Genomic DNA, 23,450 nt, shown 5'->3' on the forward strand with positions numbered 1-23,450 from the left:
CATCACAGATCTTTGTTGCGTGTCAATTAACGATTAATGTGTCTGCCAATTCAATTAATTGTCAAAAACAGGGTTCTCCGTAAGCCTATACAGTGTAGTCAAACCCAAAGCAGAAAATAGCAAGGGAGTTTAAAAGCGGTGGCCTCAGGCCCCACGCCGCTGCCCACCCCCGCTCCAGCTCCCTCACGTGATGACGTGTCCGGCACCTCTTTTACTGCCGCCTTTTGATGTCAGAAGTTGGTCACTCCCGGCCGGTGTGACTCGAGGAGTGACGAATACTGAGGTGATTAGCTATTATCACTGGGTGCAAGCGGTTTGCTTGCATCCACCTTCTCTTCCACACCCGTGCCCATCTAACCCTGAGGAACCGTGCCCTCTAACAGCTCCCCCCGCAGTCGCGTCCTTTGCCGAACGATGCCCGATTTCGCCCTGGTTCCGGATGCGCTGAGCCGATTCAGTATCTAAAAAAGACAGGAGAAAAAAAATATCAACATAGCTGCAGTTTCATTCTGTTGAGTCGAAGACGATACCTTAACGTCCTGGGCTTCCAGGCCCAGATGTAATACCGGCAACCATGGAATCCGATTGGGATGAGTTGTCGCGCATTCCGGTGCCTCCTCCAAGTCCGCATGCGTTGCCCTCGGTCGCGACGACAGTAGCCTTCGACGATGTGATGGAGCTGTTGTGGGTGGGGAATGAATATGTGCGTGTTGGTTCAATGGCGGGATGAGCTGATGTGGTGATTTGCGCTGACGCCTTTATTTGGTTTGCTTGGTTAGGGCCGGATTACTTCTTTCTACGGACCTGAATTACAGAGGTATACATCTGTCCGGGCACACCCTGTTTCCGAAGGATCTGTTCGACAGATCCTGTTCCATGACCGAGGCGTGATTTCGCTGTCTTCGAAAAGCGTACACATGATAACACGACGCGGGTTGACGCAATGGCATGTCGCTCACGAGGAAATGATAGATCTGCGCTGCATGAGCTTCACGGCGCAACTGAATAGAATCATCGTCGCAGGGTGCCAGGGGGCGATGTTCACCATCGATATCGACAAGGGTATCATAATCGACAAGCTGCCGACCGAGTATAATTACACGATGATGAAGAAGAGTCGGTATCTCTGTGCGGCGACTGATACGGGCTCCGTGAATGCTTTGAGCTTGTCGGATTTTCGGGTCGTCAAGTCGTGGAAGGCTCATGGGACGGCTGTGAATGATATGGATGCTCGGAATGATCTGCTGGTTACGTGTGGCTTCTCCGTCCGACATCTCGGATCCTCGATTGTGGATCCTCTGGCCAACGTATACGATCTCAAAACCCTCTCGCCGCTGCCTCCTATCCCGTTCCATGCTGGGGCGGCCTATGTGCGCATGCACCCAAAGCTTCATACAACTAGTTTTGTCGCCTCGCAAACGGGCCAGCTTCAGGTGGTGGATCTGATGAACCCCAACGCGGTCAATCTTCGCCAGGCCAACGTGTCGTATATGCTTGGGATCGACCTCTCGCCTTCCGGAGAAGCTCTGGCGATCAATGATGCGGAGTACATGATTCACCTGTGGGGATCGCCGGCAAAGATCCATTTCAATGAAATGAGTAAGGAGACCGAATTCGCCGATGTCACCCCCCGCGCTCCTCCGCTTGATTGGTCACCCGAGACGCCATTGAACATGATCGGTATGCCGTATTATCACGACCGCCTGCTATCAGCATGGCCGAGTCACCTTGTTTTCGAAGTCGGTAGTCCACCGGCGCCCCTTGACCCGGGGTTGATCCCCTACCTTCGCCCCGCCGAGATTGGGCACTATGCACCAAACCCGAAGAAAACCAGACGAAATCAGGTTGAGAACACGCGAGCGTTGGCTACGACAGAGCCCGCTCTGATTGCCCCGAAGTTCTTGAGCGAGAAGGCACGAGAGCAAAGCAGGGCCAAGTCCGAGGGTTCTATTAGCGATACGGCCGAAGCTCTCGCAGGCGCAAAGCTGAACGGAGAAGCCGAAGATGATCCTCTCCTTAAATATAGCAATGTTGAAATCAAGTACAGCAGATTTGGTGTCGACGATTTTGATTTCAGGTCAGTGCCCTAATTTTGGCCAGAATTCGAATATGAGGCTGACTTACTTCTTAGGTTCTACAATCAAACCGATTTCTCCGGTTTAGAGACGCACATTGCAAACTCATTTACCAACGCCCTTCTACAACTCCTGAAGTTCATCCCCCTGGTGCGGAACGTCGCGTTGAATCATGCTGCGAGCAACTGTATCATCGAGAGCTGCCTTCTTTGCGAGATGGGCTATCTTTTTGACATGCTCGAAAAGGCAAATGGCCAGAACTGCCAGGCCACGAATTTATTGAAAACCTTTAGCAGCTTCCGCGAAGCCTCCAATTTGGGTCTCTTCGAAGAGAATCTGACCACGAAATCACTTTCATCTGCAATTCAATCGGTCAACCGGTTCTTCCTCAACCAAATCGCACATGATTTCCGCATGATTCTTCCAAGCTCTGATGATTTTGATCAGAGGCTAGCGACTATTGCGTCGGAGTCGATCCGATGCATTTACTGCCAGAATGAAATCGTTCGACCCGGCAACTCTCTTGCCAACGAATTGATCTATCCAGCCCTTGATCCCAAACAAGCTCGAAGAAACCCCGCCTTCCGGTTTTCGAACATCTTACGGGCAAGTATTGAGCGCGAGACACAGAACAGAGGGTGGTGCAATTACTGTCGGAGGTATCAGCAAGTGGCCATCAGGAAGACCGTACACCGCATGCCCATGGTTCTGATCCTGAATGCGGCCCTCACTAATCCGATCTACCGACGATTATGGAGTATACCTGGATGGTTACCCGAAGAAGTTGGTATTGTTGTCGATGGCGGACAGATCCTTTGCTTCGAGGGAGAAGATCTCAAATTGCGGAAGCAGGGCAACATGCCCGGGCTCGTGGTGTATGAGCTCGTTGGTCTGGTCTCGGAAATTGATATCCCCGAACACCAGAAACCCCATCTGGTCTCGTTCATTAATGTCTCCATTTCCTCTCGAAAGACCGAACCGGTTAACAAGTGGCACCTATTCAATGACTTCTTGGTCACTGAGGTCGATAAAGACGAAGCCCTGCGGTTTAACCAACCATGGAAGCAACCATGTGTGTTGGCATACCAGGTAAGGGATGCCAGGCATGCCATCGACGACTCTTGGAAGAACTTCTTGGACACCGGTCTTCTGTTCCGTGACTGGTCCCTAAAGTGAGTGGAATCCTACGTAAGCTAAACGAACTGCAGATGCTAACGTTGTATCTCTATCAGTGCCGGCCGCCCCGTGGAATCTCGCGTCACGCTGTCTGAAACGGAGAAGCCAGCCGCCGGTACTCCTGTCGCTCTCGACACCGAGTTCGTGGACCTCGAGAAGGCCGAAATCGACGTTAAAGCAGACGGCTCCCAGGAGATTGTCCGGCCCAGCAAGAGCGGTCTTGCACGAGTCTCTGTTCTCCGAGGCTCCGGCATCCGCGAAGGTGTCCCGTTCATCGACGACTACATCACCATCAAGGAGCCGATTGTTGACTATGTCACTCAGTATTCTGGCATCAAGCCCGGTGATTTGGACCCGAGGACTAGTCAGCATAATCTTGTTCCTCTCAAGGTTGCTTACAAGAAACTATGGCTGCTTCTCAACCTAGGCTGTATTTTTGTCGGCCATGGTCTGGCTTCGGATTTCCGACAGATCAACATTCAGGTTCCCAAGAACCAGACGGTGGATACCCAATATCTATTCTTCCACCCCGGTAAGAACCGGCGACTCAGTCTTCGATATCTCGCCTGGGCGGTGTTCAAGGAGTTCATCCAGGAGGAACCGGCAGATAACAACAGTGGCCATGATTCCATTGAGGATGCACGCATGGCCCTCCGACTGTGGAAGAAGTTCCAGGAATACGAGGACGCAGGGATCGTCAATCAAATCCTGGAGGAAATCTTCCGCGAGGGATCCAAGCTAGGATTCCGCCCCCCTCCTCGCAATGGCACGACCACAGTTCTCTCTCGACCGGGAACCGCGGTGACGATGCAAAACAACAGTGGCCGCAATACCCCCAGCGTGCCCGATGCCGCAGGTGCCGTTAGCGCACCAACTACCCCGAGACAGGCCTTCCGTCGCTCAATCGCCCTGACCCCAAGCAATGGCAGCTTCACCGGTCCCGGCGCAGGCGACTTCTTCAGCGGCAGTCCTTTGAAATGATTGCTGTTCTTTTGTTGTTTGGTTTACTTCATCGTTCTCTTCCTCCTATCCTTCTCACACACTATAGGCATTTGGATTGCTTTTTGACGACCTCTGATGATGGTATGGATGTATGTACGCAGCAGGATTCTTCCTGTAGGGAAACCTGGTGGGGGATATAGAGATGATCCCTAGATGTCTAGAGTTGGGGCTTTGCTGCGTATTATAACCTTAGAAAGATAGTTCTTTGAATTGAAAACCAGTTAAAACATTTTCAACCGATCTGCATGTAGCAATGCCCCTGAATAATAATGGTTTATGTGTAGTAAACAGTAAACCTTCGCAGTTCTTCTGTAACTATGGATGACACATCCAGCAACCGAGTGGGGAATGACGTGTGGGTTTCCCTTCCCTTCGACTTCTTCCACCACAACTCTTCCCTTCCGGTCCCTGACTTCACTCTCTCCTTTCCTCTCTCTACCTCTCTACCCCTTTGCATTTCTCACTCAGTCAGACCTCCCCATCAGAGTGCAGGACAAACACCCCAATTCGCCACCGTCCACTCTCTCACCTCCCTCCCTTTTCCTTTACTCAGCCCCTCCTCACCCAGACCTTGCCCCGCCTCCCGTCAGCAATCCCTCAATATCCGCCATGTCGCGCCATCGCGTGAAAGCATTAAGCTACGACGAGGACGACTTCGAAGACGACGGCTACGACTCTCCCGATCCCGAGGAGCAGGAGTTCCTGGAACAGTGCACGGCCGAGGTTCTTCGACAGTTGCGGTCGGGGGAACCCTCTGTGACGACAGCGACTCGCGAAGAGGTTCAGGAGTCACTGTGGCATTACTATAATGATGTTGAGAAGTCGGTTAACTATTTGAGGGGTGAGTTTGGAACACTTTCATTTCATTTGGTTATCGCAATGGCTTTGCTGACGAAATCGCTGGTCTGGTTAGGCAAAAAGGCTAAGGAAGTGAAGAAGAAGCCTGCGCCTGCGCCTGCGGCAGCCCCGAAAGCGAAAGGAACTACGGGTAAGCACTTGTGTTCTCCTTCCCCTGTGAATTGCCTCATGGATTCTGGTGGTGGTTGGGCTCGGCTTGTCGATCGAAATATATCTCTGGCCGCAAGGAAACTGTCATACGGTGATGGTGAGTATGATCTCGCTTGCTACATGATTGATATTTTTGATTAAAACTGACTCCGTACCTGCGAAGCTCGAACATGTTCTAACAGGTTTCGTAGTGCCTGCGTATCCTTTGCCTCCGTCTACCCTAGAGCCGGCGCCGCAGACCGCACACTTCTCCGCTGCGGAATTCTTTCGCGATACACCATGGCTCAATGTCCCGGCGGATCGCAAGGCCGATATCCTTATCGAACCTCTTTATCCTAGGCTTGGGCTGCTCGGAGGCAACCCCGAAGCTGGCGGCGGGAAAGTGTCGAAACTGGCGGCTCTGGCGGCCGCGCGCAAGAAAAAGGAGTCGGACAAAGCATCGTCACCAGCTCCGGGCCCAGCGGCAGGGGGTGACCAGTCTCGAGCGCCGTCAACCGAATCGAAGGGAGCCCCTTTGTCATTGCGTGAAAGACTTGCTCGGAATGGGAAGCCTCAGAGATCTTCGGAGAGTACGCCATCACCCGGCACGCCTGAAGCGGAATCCCGTCTTGGAAGCCCTTCGCCGGCGAAAAAGCCATCCCCGGAGCCAAGAAAACCAAGCATGCCGGTTGAAGCGGACCTGGAAAAGGCAACACAAGTACTTCAGATTGGTAGCGAACCGAAAGAGGAACCAGCCGTCAACATCCGTGCTCCACCATCAACGTTTGCCAGTACCATCGTTGGGGATGCTGCACGTCCTCCCGCAACCGAGCTCAGCCACTTGCATTCGAATACCTTGGATCTCATGGCGATATATGGACAAGATCTTACTGAACCTTTTGACTTCACAGGCCCAAGCCCCGACGACGTTGTGCTTAATGCACAGAGCTCTGCGAAAGGTTTGGCTATTCGGCGAAAGAACTAGGACCCTCCCTAATAGACTTGTAGGCATGAAGTCGAAACAAGCCGCTTCCAAATCCGCAAGCGACAAGAAGACCCAGGGTGACCTTGCTGGTGGCATGGGCAATCTGACCGTTGAAGAGAAGGTGAATGTCAAAAGCAAGAACTTGGATGTCTTGTCTGAATACAAGAAGTCCCAGCGGAAGAAAGCCATGAACTTTGCGGTCATCGGTGAGTGTGTATGCGACGGATTCAGTGGGCTTTTTACTCATAGGGAGTAGGTCACGTTGATGCTGGGAAAAGTACCCTTATGGGCCGTCTGCTTGCCGACTTGAAAGCCATCGACCAACGCACTTTGGACAAATACCGACGCGAGGCGGAGAAGATCGGGAAGGGATCGTTTGCTCTTGCCTGGGTGCTGGATCAGGGCACTGAAGAACGAGCGAGGGGTGTCACTATCGACATCGCCACTAATAAATTTGAGACCGAGAAGACTGTGTTCACGATAGTGGATGCTCCTGGACATCGAGACTTCGTTCCAAACATGATTGCTGGAGCCAGTCAGGCGGATTTCGCTGTTCTCGTTATCGACTCTAGCATTGGAAATTTCGAATCCGGACTGAAGGGGCAGACCAAGGAACATGCCTTGCTGGTGCGCAGTATGGGCGTACAAAGAATCATCATTGCAGTGAACAAGATGGACTCCGTGCAGTGGGACAAGGGCCGATTCGATGAGATCGAGCAGCAAGTTTCGTCCTTCTTGACCACGGCCGGGTTCCAAGCCAAGAGCATCTCCTTTGTGCCTTGCTCTGGCATCAGCGGTGAAAATGTCAACCGGCGCAGCGAGGATCCCAACGTGTCATGGTACCATGGCCGAACCTTGGTCGAAGAGTTGGAGGCAACCGAGCCGAATTCTCATGCGCTGGAGAAGCCTCTGCGCATGACGATCGGCGATGTCTTCCGCGGCAGCGTGCAAAACCCTCTGTCGATCTCGGGTCGCTTGGATGCCGGCAGTCTGCAAATCGGTGATCAGATCCTCACAATGCCCAGCGGGGAGAAAGCGACGATCCGCAGCCTGGAAGTAGACGGTGAGCCTAGCGATTGGGCTGTGGCCGGTCAGAACGTGGTCTTGAACCTTGTCAACATCGACCCGATTCATCTCCGTTCTGGCGATGTCATCTGCCGGCCGTCCGCTCCGATCTCGAACATCACCACGTTCACAACCAAGGTGCTGGCTTTCGATCACCTTATGCCCAGCATGGTTGACGTCCACCGGGGTCGTCTACATGTGCCGGGACGGATTAGCAAGCTGATTGCCACTTTGGACAAGGGGTCGGGCGAGGTCGTCAAGAAGAGACCGAAGGTCGTCGCACCGGGCACAGTGGCACGCATTGAGGTGGAAATGGACCGCGCCGTGCCGTTAGAAGCGCCTACGAGGATTGTTCTCCGGGCTGGAGGAGAGACCGTGGCGGCAGGATTATTGGAATGAACATGACATTACGACGTCTCATACGATGGGTTTTAGAAAACAGGTACATATACTAGTGAGAATACACCATTGCATAGATTATGATTCTACTCCGACATCGTAAGAATATCTCATCACGGGGTATGATGTGCAATCGGGGTTCAAACAGACTAGGGGGTGGATACTGGTGCTTGGCAGGGTCCCAGTCTTCAGCAGTCAGTGATCGCCACCTGTCCATATTGACATATTGCAGGTAGGGAAGAAGGACAGATGTAGTAATTCTAGATGGAAGATTGAGGTTCGACTCATTTCGAGGAGTCTAGAAGTACCATGACGCTTCATGAAACGGCACCGCCCTTTCCTTGACTCAAGAATGAGGCCGAACAGGAGATTCCACGTATCCTAAAGGGCCCATCCATTCCCGATCGGGCAATCGTCAGGGCTCCGTGCCTGTCGTGAGTCAGCTCTGACATAAGCGACCCTTTCTAGCAAGTTCGATGGACCGCCTCCGCCTGTTCCAATCGGACGAACGCCTGCGGATTCCTTCGGCAGAAAGCCTCAAGCAGAAGGCGGTTTCCGGAGCCCTGTCGCTGAGTCATGCGGTCCCTGGGGAGATTCCGCCAATCAGCGCGTGAGAAGTAAACCTTCACGGGCGAAAAGGCCAGCATGGCCGCTGCACCGGTTCGCCGCCGGAAGATCCCATACAAGAACAAAGCTGGCCGGATATTTCTTTCTCTCTTTCTCTCCCCGTCTTCTCCTCCTCACCCCCATTCTTTCTTTCCTCACCTTCCTCCCCTTCTACTACTCGACTGTGGTTGGGCTTTTCTTTCACGTCTTTTCTACATTCTCTTGTGTCTACTGCAAGAGGTGTTCTTTTATTTCTGCCAGACGAGTTTTGAGAACGCGTCTGCTTCTGCATAGAGGAGATTATTCACTTTAATACGTGTTCCGTCGTGAAAGGGGAACTACGTCCTAACACAGTTCATAATGGCGCGCTCATCTAGCCCCAATGGCGCGGCCAAGCCGTTTGCTGCTTGGTCGACCATCTTCTACCTGCTTCTCGTCTTCATCGCCCCCCTGGCTTTCTTCGGTACCGCACACGCTCAGGATGACTCTGTCGACAGCTACGGAACTGGTATGCATCTTCGCAACACGAATTCTCTGGCAGGGAGCTATATGCTGATTATATTGCAGTCGTCGGTATTGATTTGGGAACCACCTACTCTTGCGTTGGTGTCATGCAAAATGGAAAGGTCGAGATTCTTGTCAACGACCAGGGAAACCGTATCACTCCTTCCTACGTCGCTTTCACCGATGAGGAGCGCCTGGTCGGAGACGCCGCTAAGAACCAATACGCCGCCAACCCCACGCGCACCATCTTCGACATCAAGTGAGTTTTCTCTGCCTGAGGGTACGCTCAGAAGAGAACGACAATTCTAACAGAATCTTTGTTTAGGCGTTTGATTGGTCGCAAGTTTGATGACAAGGACGTTCAGAAGGACATCAAGACTTTCCCCTACAACATCGTCAAGAAGGAGGGCAAGCCCGTCGTTCAGGTCGATGTCAACCAGACCCCCAAGACCCTCACCCCCGAGGAGGTTTCCGCCATGGTTCTCGGCAAGATGAAGGAGATCGCCGAGGGTTACCTTGGAAAGAAGGTCACTCACGCCGTGGTCACCGTTCCCGCCTACTTCAACGACGCTCAGCGTCAGGCCACCAAGGACGCCGGTACCATCGCCGGCCTGAACGTTCTTCGTGTCGTCAACGAGCCCACCGCCGCCGCTATCGCCTACGGCCTGGACAAGACCGGTGATGAGCGCCAGGTTATCGTCTACGATCTCGGTGGTGGTACTTTCGATGTCTCCCTTCTGTCGATCGATAACGGTGTTTTCGAAGTCTTGGCTACCGCTGGTGACACCCACCTGGGTGGTGAGGACTTTGACCACCGCGTCATGGACTACTTCGTCAAGCAGTACAACAAGAAGAACAACGTCAACGTCCGCGATGATCTGAAGGCCATGGGTAAGCTGAAGCGCGAGGTTGAGAAGGCCAAGCGTACTCTGTCTTCCCAGATGTCCACCCGCATCGAAATCGAGGCCTTCCACAACGGCGAGGACTTCTCCGAGACCCTGACCCGTGCCAAGTTCGAGGAGCTGAACATTGAGCTCTTCAAGAAGACTCTGAAGCCCGTTGAGCAGGTGCTCAAGGACGCCAAGGTCAAGAAGGCCGATGTCAACGACATTGTCCTGGTCGGTGGTTCCACCCGTATCCCCAAGGTCCAGGCTCTTCTCGAGGAGTTCTTCGGTGGAAAGAAGGCCAGCAAGGGTATCAACCCTGACGAGGCTGTCGCTTTCGGTGCTGCCGTCCAGGGTGGTGTCCTCTCCGGCGAGGAAGGTACCGGCGACGTTGTTCTCATGGATGTCAACCCCCTCACTCTCGGTATTGAGACCACCGGTGGTGTCATGACCAAGCTCATCCCCCGTAACACCGTCATTCCTACCCGCAAGTCCCAGGTTTTCTCTACCGCCGCGGACAACCAGCCCACCGTCCTCATCCAAGTTTGTAAGTTCTGCTCTTCAGTTCGATTTTGTATTCTTTCACTAACAGTCTTTTTTAGTCGAGGGTGAGCGTTCCCTGACCAAGGACAACAACCAGCTCGGCAAGTTCGAGCTCAACGGTATCCCTCCCGCCCCCCGTGGCGTTCCTCAGATTGAGGTCTCGTTCGACCTGGATGCCAACGGTATCCTGAAGGTTGGCGCCAGCGACAAGGGTACCGGTAAGGCCGAGTCCATCACCATCACCAACGACAAGGGTCGCCTGACCCAGGAGGAAATCGACCGCATGGTGGCCGAGGCCGAGCAGTTCGCCGAGGAGGACAAGGCCATCAAGTCGAAGATCGAGGCCCGCAACGGACTGGAGAACTATGCCTTCAGCCTGAAGAACCAGGTCAGCGACGAGAACGGACTGGGCGGCCAGATCGATGAGGATGACAAGCAGACCATCTTGGATGCCGTCAAGGAAGTGACCGACTGGCTCGACGACAACGCTGCCACTGCTACCACCGAGGACTTCGAGGAGCAGAAGGAGCAGCTGTCCAACGTTGCCTACCCCATCACCAGCAAGCTCTACGGCTCTGCCCCGGCTGATGAGGATGACGACGAGCCCATGGGTCATGATGAATTGTAAAATTAGCTTAGAGGGCAACTTTTTTTACCTTTTTTTTTTCTGGAGTTTTTTTTCTTATCTATCTGAGACATTATCTTTATAACTCGGTTTGGTCCGATATTGTGATTGAAAAGAATCGTTTAAGACGATGCCTGACACTGGGTATATCGGTGACAGGAATAGCTTGATACCTCATACAATTGACTGATTTGTTTGATTTGATTACAGTTGTAGATCGCATCACCCAACCGTGCAGTCTTCCTAACTAATTGGGATACACAATCTCAAACCCATGCAATAATATTTCAGTCTAAACACCCCCCTGCGCAATAAACTCCTGCACCACCTCCACCACAAGCTGATGATCATCCTCCTGCTTCAACCCACTAACAACCACCACGCCCACAACGCCATCCACCCCCTTAACCCGCACGGGAAACCCACCCCCATGAATCGCAAAGTCATCCGCCGCGCCTCCCCCACCCGTACTCGTCAGCGCATGCTTCTTCACAAACGCCGCCTCCACCTCCCCGCCACTCAGCCCCGTGCTCGCCAACATCTTCACACGCATCAACCAGCTCGACACGCCCCATCGCAGCACCGTGTTGCGCTTCCGACGCACCCACACCTCGTTGTCCGGGATCGTGCCGGGCTCGGTGGCGCTCTGGAAGACGACGTGCGGTTCCGAGCCGCCCGTTAGGGCGATTGAGATTAGGGCCGGTTTGCGTTGCGTGGGCGGGAGGGAGAGGATTCGGGAGCGCAGGGCGAGGCCGAGGGACCAGGCGGTTGTGGAGGTGAAGGTTGGGAAGATCACTGAGGCGGAGGATTCTTGGGCCGCGAGGTCGCGGGGCTAGAGGGTTCAAGTTAGTAGAGGTTCTTGATGAGGTGTGGGAGGAGGAGGTGGTGGATTGGATTTACATCTGTGCTGGCTGCGGCGAGGGGTTTGTCTTCCATTTTGTGAGATGTGTGTACGTATGTACTTTGGTTGGTGTGTAGATACTGAAAGGGAAGAAGGAGGAAGTATGGATGGTATTTGAAGAAAATGAGGAGGGAATTGAACCCTTAAGTATGAGGGAGGTGTGAATGTGGAGAAAAGAGCATGACGTCGACTCCACCGCGTCCGGCGGTTCCTTCGACTGGGCGGTTCAGATGGAGTGGATCGCTGGGAAAGAAGGAAGGTCCAAGACTGATGGAGCTTCGGCTATTGAAGAACAATGAAGAATGAGTGTCCGATGTTCTCCAGGTTTATTTGTGCCTGAGAAGACAGGCAGTCAAGTCATGTTACTTGTTTGGATCTGTTTGCTTCCCCTCATTTCGTTCTACATTTCCATCTTTTGTCTTTCTACACTTCTTTCTGTCCCTCTTCTCTCTCCACTTTCGATCGACCTACATATCCACATCCATGCGCCCCAAGCTCACTAAACGTGCCTGCGACGAGTGTATATCCCGCAAGGTAAAATGCAGCGGTGCCTGGCCCTGCCAAACCTGCCAGTACGCCGCGACCCGAGTGTCTTGCACATACTTGAGACCCGCGCGGCGACGGGGCCCCAAAGTGCGACGGCGTGCCGGTGGGGGCCAGTCGGACCCGGATGCGCTCGTATCGGCATCGGCGTCCTCCAACACTATGATCAGCAACAGTGCCGAGCCTGCCGAGAATCCTCAGACTCAAGAGGACTTGGAACCCGAACATGAGCACATCGCGGAAAATAGTTCCGGATTGACGAGCGATGACCCCTTGTGGAGGATTCCCCCATCGACGCTGATCTCCGTGGTGCGTCGGTTTCAGCAGTCCTCGTATAGCGTGTGGCCTGTTGTCAATGCGGAGGCGCTGCTGCGGACAATCGAATTAGGGCGGTATGATGTGAGCACGTATTGTCTGGCCACGGCATTATGTGCGGCGACGATGGCTCAACTGCAGCTGGGGCCCATTGGGAATGACGTTGTGGACTGTGGGGCCATGGCGACGGAATGTATGAGGCTGCGCGAAGAGACGGGGTATAGGGATCATCCGGACTTGAGGAGTGTGTTTGTTTCGTTCTTCCTGCATGTGTATCATGCGAAAATCAACCGGCGTAATTCGGCAATGATGTTCATACAAGAGGCGATTTCTGGCGCGAGGCTGTTGAGATTGGATTCAGATGATGCAGCGGGGGCGCGACGGAGTCCACAGGACGATGTTATCGAAAATGATGAGATTTTGTTCGTTTTATTGTGGGTTTCTGAGAGGTAAGTTTGTTGACTGATTGGCTGATCTAATTATTACGGTTGTATTGGCGTTGTTGAGAGCAAATGCTCATGCTTGTGCAGAGGCTATGCTATACACCTTGGTCTTGCGCCTTCTTATACCAATCCTATGGTGGTGCCGGACTTGCGAGGTGAACCTGGCAATGTCCATGTTCAAGGATTGGTCGAATTGGCCAGACTCTTCGCCACTTTTGATGCATTGTCGGTGCAGCGACGCACCGGAAAGATTGATCGTACTACAATTTCAGCCGATAGCCTAGCTGAGACTGAAGCTGCGTTGTCGATGCTCTCGCTCAGATGTCATTACGAAGCATCCTCGCGTGTGGCGGACCACTGCATCACGAAGGAATGGATGCGGACTATTGTCTGGCAGGAGGCACTATCGAGGCAATTGCTTTCCACCTCGGCGTACGCCGAGCTGATGACGTTCAAGTTCCCGGCGCTTGTCAGTCGCGATCTTTTGTATTCGCTGCGGAAGTTCACGGAATCCGATTTGCTGCCGTTGGGCCGTGATCAGGTAAGTTACTGACTGTAACAAAATTTGATGTAGCTGACTGGATATAGCTGTTGAAATGCTTCGAAGTGGCAAACTCGCTGGCAGATACCGTTCTGCTCACTTCTTCTTCATTGAACGTGTTGTCCTTTCAGTTGAGACCCGAGGACTATCTACATGCACTATATCAGAAGCTTCTTCCCTTCTTGGACCAAGACCCTATGCTGAAGTCAATTCTTTGCGCAAAGACTGCCGAAGCGCTGGTCCTGGCTCCTGCACGGCTACCAGAGTTTAGTTGGCAGGAAGATATGTTACAAGATGAGAACATTCTCGATGATTATTTGAACTCATACTTGGCTCAAAGCTAAGCTTCTTTCATCGCTCAAGCCAAAGCCCAGCCCGATCTTGTGTCATATTAGGACAAGTCATTTACTCTGAGACCTGAAGAACAACTCTTCCCGCTATGTCACCCCTTTCCATCTCCTCATATATCTGAGGGAGCTCTCTAAAAGGACGGACCTTGATAACCGGGTTGACTACCCCATGGCGAACCAGATCCACAGCTTCCATACATTCTTTCAGCGACCCGATGAGGCTTCCCGTGATCTTTAGACCTTTGATAACAATGGTGGCGATGGGGGTTTCTAGGGCTGGGCGTCCTGGCGGTATACCGACGCAGCTCAGCGTACCCCCGACACGCAACATGTCACACGCATGTGCAAATGCCTTCGCGCTGCCCGCTGTAACCACTACCGCATGGGCCCCGAGGCCGGTGATCTCGTGGACCCGCTGGGCGGGATCGGTGGATGTGAAGTCAATGAATTCCCTGGCCCCGAGGCTCAACACAAAGTCTCTTTTATCGCCAGCGTCTACCCCAATGACCAGAGCTCCTTGTGCTTTTGCGTATTGGACTACTTGGTTTAGCATTTTCCTTTAGACTGGGTGGGTGCTCTCACCTGCCAGATGGCCGAGGCCACCGCCAGCGCCTACTACTATCAGCCAGTTACCTGCGCGGATGTTGGTTTTCAAAACGGCCTGTACTCGGTCAGATTTAGTTTCCACGGTGAGGAAATCCCTTACTTTGTATGCAGTGACGCCAGCACATAGGACAGGACCCATGACCCTTGGGTCGATATCGTCCGGCAAGATTGTCAAGTAGTCCGCGTCAAGCGCAATATACTCTTGGAAACTGCCGTCTTCGTGGACCAGATGGTTGGTCCCTTTCACACAATGTTGCTCCATTCCAGCTAAACAGAAATCGCATCTCCGACAGATACGACTGGAGAAGCGAATGCCGACGAAGCTTCCGACTTTCAGATCTGATCCGCATCCAGGGCCCAGTGCCACAATTCGCCCTACACCTTCATGTCCACCGATGTGCGGGAGCTTATTGGTATGGGGCTTGCCATCTGCGCTTGCGGCGGTACCACTCTTGGTATGGAGATCTAGGCATCTGGGTCTTAGAAATTGTAGGTAGATAGATGCGAATCAGGCTTTCTCACCACTGTGGCAGACCCCCGTATATAGAACCTTTGCGAGTACTTCGTTCTGTCCGGGCGTGGGAACGGGGTAATCCTCGCGGAACTCGATGTCACCACCGAGCTCGTTAACCAGAGCTACAGTCTGGATTTTGGGGATTGGCTCGGGAGATTTGAAGTTCAAGACCATGATGAGTGTTTCTGGTTCTCAGTTATCGGGACTGGTTTCTTTTGCAAGTTGTCGAGGTCTGTTGCGACATAAATAGTGTGTTGTAGGCCCCTCGTGGGGGGATGTGTAACCTCCATAACCACGATGCTGTGCATATTTGTACAGTATCATGTCTTCCAGTCTTTTGACAATTCTCCAATTGGTCGCCAGGTGTTGAGGATGGCGAGGTGCAATTCTCCGAGATGCAAACAGACGGGAGTCAGCTGATGTGACACCTTTTGTCGAGGCCTTATCCGTCTTCCTTCCTTCTCCTTCCACTTGATTCTGTCATCGCCAACGTTAGCAACACACGAGATTAATGCCAAGTGTCCATCTCGTCATCGAGTCTACTTGTCTCCCCGCATTCCCCCGCTTCCATCGTGCCATCCCACGCCGTCCTTTCTCCGCGTTATTTCTCCGAGCCAATTCTCCGGATTCTGTGGTCGATCACCACTGCACTGGATATAAGTCGTGCTCTGTCTGTCTATAATGACTTCAAGCCTATTCAAAAATTGAACACACTGAAATAATTATACGATCGTCAATGTCAATAAATTAATCCTGTCCGCCACGCGGCTTCCAGCCACCCCTGCCAGCCTGCCGACTGCCCAGACTCTAAGTCCACCCCGCAAGATAAATAGCTCGGCATGATGAGCCCATTCTCCTGCTCGGTTGGCATCATGCGTTTAAGAATCTGCTCCTGCGGACGGCGCAGGCACACGATTGATGGAAATTCAGCCGCTAGTGACTGCCCAGCGACGGGAAGTCCATAATTGGGACAACTCCGGCGGGATAGCTCCGGCTGTCTATACCAGCCCTCCCGAGGAGCTATGTTTGGGATCTTTTCCTGAACTATAAGAAGCGAGAAAAATGGCATTGTGTCAAGACCTACCAGGCAATTGAGCAAAATGCGTTTTCTTCACCTCCTCACCCTGGCGCCCCTGGCGCTGGCCGCATCCATTCCCAAGGCCCGTATCCCGACCTACTCCCAAAACGTCATCTTCAGCCCACCGGAGAACTACACGATTCCGCGGACGCTGTACGCGCGCAACGAGCAATTGCCTAACGGTGATCTGCTCGCCACATGGGAGAACTACTCGCCTGAGCCGCCGGCCGTGTACTTCCCCATCTACCGGTCTAAGGACCACGGACAGACGTGGAAGGAGATCTCGCGGGTCCACGATACGGCTAATGGATTGGGACTGCGATACCAACCTTTCTTGTACTATCTGCCGGAGCGCGTGGGGAAGTACAAGAAGGGTACGTTGCTGTTGGCGGGAAGTAGCATCCCGACGGATCTGTCGTCGACACAGATCGATCTGTATGCGTCTCGGGACTCGGGCAAGACCTGGGAGTTCCTGAGCCATATCGCAGCGGGTGGAGAAGCGGTGCCGAATAATGGGTTGACGCCGGTGTGGGAGCCGTTCCTTTTGGCGCAGTATGTTCTTCCTCTTTTTTCTTGTTCGTGTCTCTCAAATTGGTCTAATACCGCGCAGCAAGGGCAAATTGATCGCCTACTATGCCGATCAAAGGGCCAACGAGACTCATGGTCAGAAAATGTCCCACCAGACGACGACGGACCTCAAGAACTGGAGTGCTCCTAAGGATGATGTGTAAGTTTTCACTCTTCTAGTCCAGATTCTCTTTCTAACAGTTTTTTAACACAGCTCCTACCCGACCTACACCGACCGACCTGGCATGCCTGTCGTAACCAAGGTAAACCACCAACTACTCCATCTACGAACCAAACTAACCCCCACAGCTCCCTAACGGCAAATACATGTTCGTTTACGAATACGGCTCCTTCTTCAACACCTCCTCCTACTCCTTCCCCATCTACTACCGCATCTCCGCCGACCCAGAGGACTTCGACTCGGCGCCGCACCAGCGTCTGGTCGTTTCTAGCGGCACAGTGCCGACCTCCTCGCCGTACGTCGTCTGGACCCCCTACGGCGGCAAGCACGGTACGATCATCGTCAGCGCGGGCACCCAGGACTCGATCTTCATCAACCAGAATCTGGGAGAGGGCGAGTGGACGGAGATTGCCACGCCGGAGGGACACAGCTACACGAGGTCGTTGAGAGTGTTGCGGGAGGATCCGTCCAAGCTGCTTCTTCATGGGGGAGGTGTGTTGCTGGGCGAGACGAACAAGGTGACGGTTAGTTTGATGGACTTGAAGAAGGCTTTTTGATACAGATATTGGAAGTATCTGGTATGGTATAGCATGAGCTATGGTGTGGTATATCGAGGATAAATCATCAAACCTCTGTCCCATACATGAATAGAATCAAAACACCGCCCATAGTTAAAAATCAAACAGCCTACCCAGCAGAACCAGAACAAACAGGAAACCCCACAAAGTAAATCAAACAGACACATCCTCCCTCAAATAAACCCTCGGCACCCCATCCTCCCCTGCATCCCCAAACTTCCCTCTCATCACATTGCCATTCCCATTCCCATTCCCATTCCTCCCACCCCCAGCACGACAACCACACCCACAGCCACAAGCACAGTCGCGATCCCCGTCCGCACCAACAACCACCACTCTCCTCCTCCTCTCCCGATCCCTATCCCCAACCCCACCACCACTCCGCCCCAAAGATCCGCCGCCACTCTCATCCCCACCCCTATCACCCGCCCACGGCCCGGACCTTTCCCGGGTATTATAATCCGCGAGGAAGATCTCGCCCGAGCGAGCGCGTTTCTGGATCCAGTAGGTGCGCATGCGATCGAGGGCGGTTTTGAAATCGTCGAGGATGACGATGTCGCAGAGACATTTGAATATGAAGGAGAGCTATTCCTTTCTAATATAGGTCCCCGGGATACATTAATATACCCGGGGGTGGGAGGGAGAGTGGAGTTAGTTATCAGTTATCAGGTATTCACCAGGTAAGTAGTAGTAGAGAAGGATAGATAGAAAGATAGAACGATATGATCAAAAGACTAACCTTCCAAAACGGCTCAATCCCCGTCGGAAGCCCCGAGCCCTCAAACGCATTCAACACGGCGCAGGTATCCACGATGATAAACGCGATGCTCAAACACATACTCGCCAACATAACCCCAAAACGAGGACTCACGGAGACGAGCTCCAGGATACCGAAGTTGTATTCGCGCTTGATGGTGTAGAAGAGGGAGATGGTGGTGAAGATCCACCAGGGGTCTCTTTTTCAGGTGCGAGAGGTTGCCCTTGTTGATCAGCCTGTGTTCACTTTTTTTCATGTTTCCAATTTGATCAGGATATCTCGAGAGATAGATATACAGTGTAGTATATCAAGAGAGCGAGGGAGAAGGAGCGGGAGGGAAGAATACCGAAACAGCGGCTCCCAAGGCCTCGTCTTCAGAAACACATTATTAAAATTATTAAAATACGCAAAATTAGCATAAATCTCCAGCACCCAGTACGGCTGCACCAAGAGGACAGTAATGATGTAGAAGCGGGACACGCGTCTCGACAAGAACGGCTTGTTCTTCATCCACGAGATGACGTTGTGCAGACTCCACGAGATGTTCAGCCCGATGGCGCTGACGGACAGATACCAGCCGTAGGTGGGGGGTTTGGCGAAGATGAAGGTCCCGTGGGGCATGGCGAGGATTAACTATTCCAGATCATGTTTAGGATTTGATTTGCTTGTTTATTTGGGGATTGGGCAGTGTATGTATGTGTATGCAGTAGAGGTCAGAGTGCAATGGGCAATCAAGAAAAAAAAAAAAAAAGAAGAAGAAGAGGGAGCAAACTTCAGCAAAAATCAACTTATGCAGCAGAATGCGTCGCTTCATGTTGGAGAACGTCAAGGCCGCCATGACCACCAGCGATCCTACCATTAGACCCTGACCCCAGGCTTCGAGCACCAGACCGTCCGGGTCACTGGGTCGCGCGTTGGGGTTTCCTGCAGCCATTCGAAGTTGAATAGAAGGTATAGATTTATGAATGGACCTGGTTTATTGCTGTCTTATCGCATGTTTATAGACATGATTGAGGCATGGGGAATGATAATTGAAGGATGTGAAGGAAAGCAGATCAGCAGAAGTCCATCATTTAGCGCAGAAAAGACAGGCAGACGGACAGACAGGCTGGTAAGATTGGCGCCAGAGCCAAGACGATGATCTAATAAATCCCCGAGTTATATAGCGCCGACCAACGGCAATAAGGCAAAAAGTAGCCCAGGAGAAAGAAGAAAAGAAATAAACCAAGCTAGTTAGAAGACACGTCGGCGATCACACGAGTTTTCGGAGAGTTTAACGTCTGACCGCGCAAAAATCCGGAGAAAGAAAATGCGGAGAAAAGAAGCGGAGATTGAGGCCAATGGAGGTCGCCAGATGGACTGGGAATGTTAGGGCTAGCGCGGACGTGTGTAACGTCCAGCACAAAGACGAGCGGAGCTCATCCTTGGTTTCTTTATGTCGGAGTCTGAACGCCAGACTTCCCCTGTTTCTCCCCGCTCCTACTTCCGGTCCAGGCCTCCCTGTTCTTCCTGGAGTTTGTCGGGTTGCGGCTCGCCACCAAAGACTTCCTGCATTTCTTCGAGAGAATGTTGCGATGTCTGATATGTGTGTTAGCGAGGCAGAACATACTCTCGACCCTGACGAGCAATTGACATACCTCCTTCAAGAAGAACCACGAGTACACTATCACCGCATAGTTGAAGATGGCAAACATTAAGAACATCCGCCACCCTATATTGTCAATCGCATGAGGTGTCACCTGAGACATCATGAAATTGAAAAGCCACTGGGAGGCGGCTCCTACCGCCACGCCGATTTCTCGTGTACGACTCGAGAAGATCTCGCCCACGTACAGCCAGGGCAAAGGCCCCCAGGACATGTTGAAGCTAAACGCCTCCGCGTAGGTCATGATGATCATGGCGATTCCCGCCTTAGTGGCCCCGGACTGCTCCCCGCTAGCGCTGGTCGGATGCGTGGCCAGAACGCAGGCGATGATGAGCATGAATGACCCCATGGCGAAGGCACCCGCCATGAACGGCACGCGTCGGCCAATGCGATCCATCACAAAGAGCTGGAATATGCTGACCCCGACTACTTTCACCACTCCGAAGAACCCCGTCACCAGCTTGGCGGAGCTGCCGGCGCCGACGGCCGAGAAGATCTGGTTGGCATAATAGGCTAGTGAGGTGTTGCCGGTCAGCTGTGCGCAGAGCTGAATGGTGACGGCGATGAACAATCGGTACCGGTTCACAGGGAGGAAGAGCTCGCGGAATGTCAGATTTTCTCGAACTCGTGCCTCCTCCTCGATGCCTGCAAGAATCTCGTCAAATTCCTGCCGTAGCTCCTCCGTATCCTCGCCACCTCGGACCCATTTTAGCGACTCCCACGCCTTGTCGGTTTTTCCTTTGCCCGCCAGCCATCGAGCACTCTCTTTGACCGTGCACATCCCTGCCAACAGCAGAGTCGAGGGCAGCAGTTGCAGTCCCAGCGCAATCTGCCACTGCTTCGTAGCGGAAGGCTGATTCTTCGATACGGCAAACGTAACCCAATATGCGATCATGACGCCCATTGCGAAGAACAGCTGGAAGCAAGCACCTAATCGACCACGAATCTCTTTCGGAGACATCTCCGCCGCGTACATGGGAATCAACACGGTTGCCGCACCGATGCCCACGCCAGCAATGACCCGTCCCGCGTAGAAGGTGCCGAGGGTATGCGCATTGATGACTTGCAAGATGGTCCCGACGGTGAATATCAAGGAGCTGAGAATGAGACCCGACCGACGACCCAGTCTCGATGCGATGGGCATCGTGAAGAAGCAGCCGAAGAATGCGCCCGCTTGTAGGATCGACACGGCGTTGGAATTGACCGAGGTCTGCTGTTTGGAGCCGTATCGGAAATCATTTTGGAAGGACTCCAGAGTCAGAACACCGCCTATATGATGTCAGTGCCTGTAGGGATAGATAATGCAGTGAAGAACGACGGCCATACTGATAACGCCCGTATCGAAAGCAAAGGCGAACGATCCCATACAACTGGCGGATACCAGGTAAATGGCCCGGAAGAGGCCCAATCGTCGACCCATCTCGTATACACACCTCAAATCCCGAATAGTCTAAGTATAAAACAAGAAATAAAGTCAAGACTGGCCAAGCCCGGTAGACCAAGGCTTTATTTAACCCAACACAGCCCAAAAAAAGCAATGAAGACCGGCCCTGTCGTTGCGTGCTGACAATGAAGATTCGAACTAGTCGAGACTCCGTCCACGCGTTCTTTCTCCATCCAAACACAAGGAGTACCTATGATGTATGGAGCGAGAGAAATAGAAAGAAGCTTGCGGGGACATCAAACCACAGTCTTTTCTCTTTCTCTCCCCGTTTCCCCACCGCGAGATTAAATCCAACAGCCGACGTAAGTAACCTTTCGGACAAGCAATCAGCGACCGCAGACAGGGATTATGCGGCACGGTCGGTCATCAGGCAGAGAGACCGGTCAGTCGTAGCGCAGCCAAGAGAGTCTAAGCACGACGATCAGGCTGGGGAAATCAGCAGGCTTCGTTGGCCATGGATGTGCAACTCATAGTCGGGATGGCGTGATGGGCGTCGGAGAATTGACACGGTTCAAAGGGCCATTCGGAGTTGCGACCGACTCTAGATGAGTTGTTGGGACTGGAAGGATCTGGACACCGTGGATTTGGACATCTTGTCAATTTTTGCTCTCTTTGGGGGTTCGGATGGGATGAGTCCAAGTCGAGAATCGCATTCGGCGATGCGGTCGAAGAGATCGACGGCACGACATCCGCATGCGGAAAGTCGGGGTCCCCGCAAATTCTATACTACAATGAAGCCCACTACTGTCTATTTCGAATGGGATATATGCGTGCAATCTCAAGGAGCTTCATTTTGTGGGCATGATGGGCATATTCAACTTGCGTTGGTTGAAATGGATTATGAAGTGAGGAGGGCGTAAAGGGAGACGCAAACTACAGCAATAATTACACGGACTGAAGGCAGTGAAATGAATGGAAGGAAAAGTACTCTTGATCATTACTACACTAATTGATTGATTGATTGATATAGAACTGATTGAGGTCTTCTGGAGCGTTGCCTCTCTAGAAAGTGCATTGGAGGGGAAGTAAATGATCTTAGATTGTTCTACTCTCCGAGTGGATTATCGCAAATCGACAGATATCCTATAAACATGGCAACGTTCAGCAATTAGTATACTCAAGCTACATACGTCATGACCTCAAAGTCTTGACATTCCACCACGACACCTTATATATACTCTCTTTCTTATACCTGGCCTTATAAGCAAGTTCCTCACAATCTGGCCAAACTATCTATGTATATTAGGTTTCATCTAGGAATAACTTTCTGGTGCAATCCTATTGATGGCTCTGCACAATTAAGTTAACATGATGTATTAGGAGTGTAATCTAGACCGAACACATGTGCCATTGAAGTGATTGATGTCATGGATTTAATTGATTTCTTATCATATTTCATAGAGCAAATACAACAGGTATAATAAGATATGACATCAAGACTAAAGATTAAGTAGCAAGCTGTTAAGGCTGGTAGGTCTGCTTATAAAAGAGTCCAGGCGCCCAACCCTAGTCGTCTTAGTGCAACACGAGTTATCCATATTTCTTTACTTATAGTACGGAATACTACTTTTTGATAAGTCCAATAATGGATGCTGACACTTTTCTTAAAGTCCTCAGCCAGATAGAGGTACGCTAACCTTTTAGTCCTAAATAGCTTCGCCTAATATACAAGAAATTATACAGCCATTTCCTGTATCAGACTTCCTCAATCGTTTGTATAACAAGGCAACCCATTCTGCCAATATACAAACTTTTCAGTCTGGTTTGAAGCCAAGGCCAAGTTATGGAGAAGACCCTGATAGCCTCCGCCTCGACGGCGTAGATGCAAGCAAATCTCTTGACCTTCTGGCCGAATTGGCTACAGCAAAGGGCCTGTCTCGACTCAACCCGGAGACTGACAAGCATGGCCTTCGAAAAAGCGTCAATTTGGTTAGTTCTGCTGAAAGCAATACTCCAAACTCGAGGGTACCCTCTGATGATAAAAACGCAGGCAGGAGTGGACAGTGAGGCCAACCGTGCCTTCTCTGACGTATCCACATTGCTTTATTCGGAGCATATTAACTGGGGTTTGAGGAAAAGAAAATGTCCCGACATGAGACAGCTGAGGGCTGATCGCGATTTCGTTTCTACCTTGGA

The 23,450-nt window shown here is 52.2% G+C and overlaps 9 protein-coding genes across 10 annotated transcripts; 5 read left to right on the top strand and 4 right to left on the bottom strand.

Annotated features, from left to right (window-relative positions):
- Nucleotides 1–260: 260 nt before the first annotated feature.
- pan2n2 (poly(A)-specific ribonuclease) lies at nucleotides 261–4,487 on the top strand. Of its 2 annotated transcripts, XM_046087016.1 has the most exons (4): nucleotides 261–703; nucleotides 780–2,077; nucleotides 2,132–3,247; nucleotides 3,308–4,487. In XM_046087016.1, the coding sequence occupies exons 1-4, from the start codon at nucleotides 575–577 to the stop codon at nucleotides 4,230–4,232; spliced, it is 3,468 nt and encodes a 1,155-aa protein (XP_045942982.1). In that variant the 5' UTR covers nucleotides 261–574; the 3' UTR covers nucleotides 4,233–4,487. The 2 variants fall into 2 exon arrangements, with proteins under 2 accessions (XP_045942982.1, XP_045942983.1); XM_046087017.1 differs by having other exon boundaries at nucleotides 2,132–4,487.
- Nucleotides 4,488–4,862: 375 nt separating this feature from the next.
- Nucleotides 4,863–7,689, top strand: LDX57_005337 (putative translation elongation factor EF-1 subunit; the record flags this gene model as incomplete). The annotated part of the gene is made up of 5 exons (XM_046087018.1): nucleotides 4,863–5,094; nucleotides 5,167–5,241; nucleotides 5,453–6,199; nucleotides 6,249–6,431; nucleotides 6,482–7,689. The coding sequence occupies 5 exons, from the start codon at nucleotides 4,863–4,865 to the stop codon at nucleotides 7,687–7,689; spliced, it is 2,445 nt and encodes an 814-aa protein (XP_045942984.1).
- Nucleotides 7,690–8,655: 966 nt separating this feature from the next.
- On the top strand, nucleotides 8,656–10,854 carry bipA (Hsp70 family ATPase KAR2; the record flags this gene model as incomplete). Its single annotated transcript, XM_046087019.1, has 4 exons — nucleotides 8,656–8,803; nucleotides 8,863–9,058; nucleotides 9,125–10,230; nucleotides 10,286–10,854. 4 exons carry the CDS (start codon nucleotides 8,656–8,658, stop codon nucleotides 10,852–10,854), a joined length of 2,019 nt encoding a protein of 672 aa, XP_045942985.1.
- A 289-nt stretch (nucleotides 10,855–11,143) lies between these two features.
- On the bottom strand, nucleotides 11,144–11,787 carry LDX57_005339 (DUF967 domain protein; the record flags this gene model as incomplete). Its single annotated transcript, XM_046087020.1, has 2 exons — nucleotides 11,144–11,683; nucleotides 11,752–11,787. The coding sequence occupies 2 exons, from the start codon at nucleotides 11,785–11,787 to the stop codon at nucleotides 11,144–11,146; spliced, it is 576 nt and encodes a 191-aa protein (XP_045942986.1).
- Nucleotides 11,788–12,235: 448 nt separating this feature from the next.
- Nucleotides 12,236–13,606, top strand: LDX57_005340 (putative C6 transcription factor; the record flags this gene model as incomplete). The annotated part of the gene is made up of 2 exons (XM_046087021.1): nucleotides 12,236–13,059; nucleotides 13,141–13,606. 2 exons carry the CDS (start codon nucleotides 12,236–12,238, stop codon nucleotides 13,604–13,606), a joined length of 1,290 nt encoding a protein of 429 aa, XP_045942987.1.
- Nucleotides 13,607–13,999: 393 nt separating this feature from the next.
- On the bottom strand, nucleotides 14,000–15,238 carry LDX57_005341 (zinc-dependent alcohol dehydrogenase; the record flags this gene model as incomplete). The annotated part of the gene is made up of 3 exons (XM_046087022.1): nucleotides 14,000–14,481; nucleotides 14,527–15,015; nucleotides 15,073–15,238. 3 exons carry the CDS (start codon nucleotides 15,236–15,238, stop codon nucleotides 14,000–14,002), a joined length of 1,137 nt encoding a protein of 378 aa, XP_045942988.1.
- A 926-nt stretch (nucleotides 15,239–16,164) lies between these two features.
- LDX57_005342 (sialidase family protein) lies at nucleotides 16,165–17,447 on the top strand (the record flags this gene model as incomplete). The annotated part of the gene is made up of 4 exons (XM_046087023.1): nucleotides 16,165–16,694; nucleotides 16,753–16,869; nucleotides 16,924–16,972; nucleotides 17,019–17,447. 4 exons carry the CDS (start codon nucleotides 16,165–16,167, stop codon nucleotides 17,445–17,447), a joined length of 1,125 nt encoding a protein of 374 aa, XP_045942989.1.
- Nucleotides 17,448–17,621: 174 nt separating this feature from the next.
- Nucleotides 17,622–19,159, bottom strand: LDX57_005343 (uncharacterized protein; the record flags this gene model as incomplete). Its single annotated transcript, XM_046087024.1, has 4 exons — nucleotides 17,622–18,053; nucleotides 18,208–18,424; nucleotides 18,572–18,858; nucleotides 18,998–19,159. 4 exons carry the CDS (start codon nucleotides 19,157–19,159, stop codon nucleotides 17,622–17,624), a joined length of 1,098 nt encoding a protein of 365 aa, XP_045942990.1.
- An 18-nt stretch (nucleotides 19,160–19,177) lies between these two features.
- On the bottom strand, nucleotides 19,178–21,402 carry LDX57_005344 (putative MFS sugar transporter). The gene is made up of 3 exons (XM_046087025.1): nucleotides 21,197–21,402; nucleotides 19,863–21,139; nucleotides 19,178–19,803 (listed from the first exon to the last, which is right to left on the bottom strand). Exons 1-3 carry the CDS (start codon nucleotides 21,288–21,290, stop codon nucleotides 19,705–19,707), a joined length of 1,470 nt encoding a protein of 489 aa, XP_045942991.1. The 5' UTR covers nucleotides 21,291–21,402; the 3' UTR covers nucleotides 19,178–19,704.
- Between the last annotated feature and the right edge of the window lie 2,048 nt (nucleotides 21,403–23,450).

The sequence above is a fragment of the Aspergillus melleus genome (assembly GCF_016097325.1).
Source record: "Aspergillus melleus strain CBS 546.65 chromosome Unknown contig3, whole genome shotgun sequence".
NCBI lineage: Eukaryota > Fungi > Ascomycota > Eurotiomycetes > Eurotiales > Aspergillaceae > Aspergillus > Aspergillus melleus.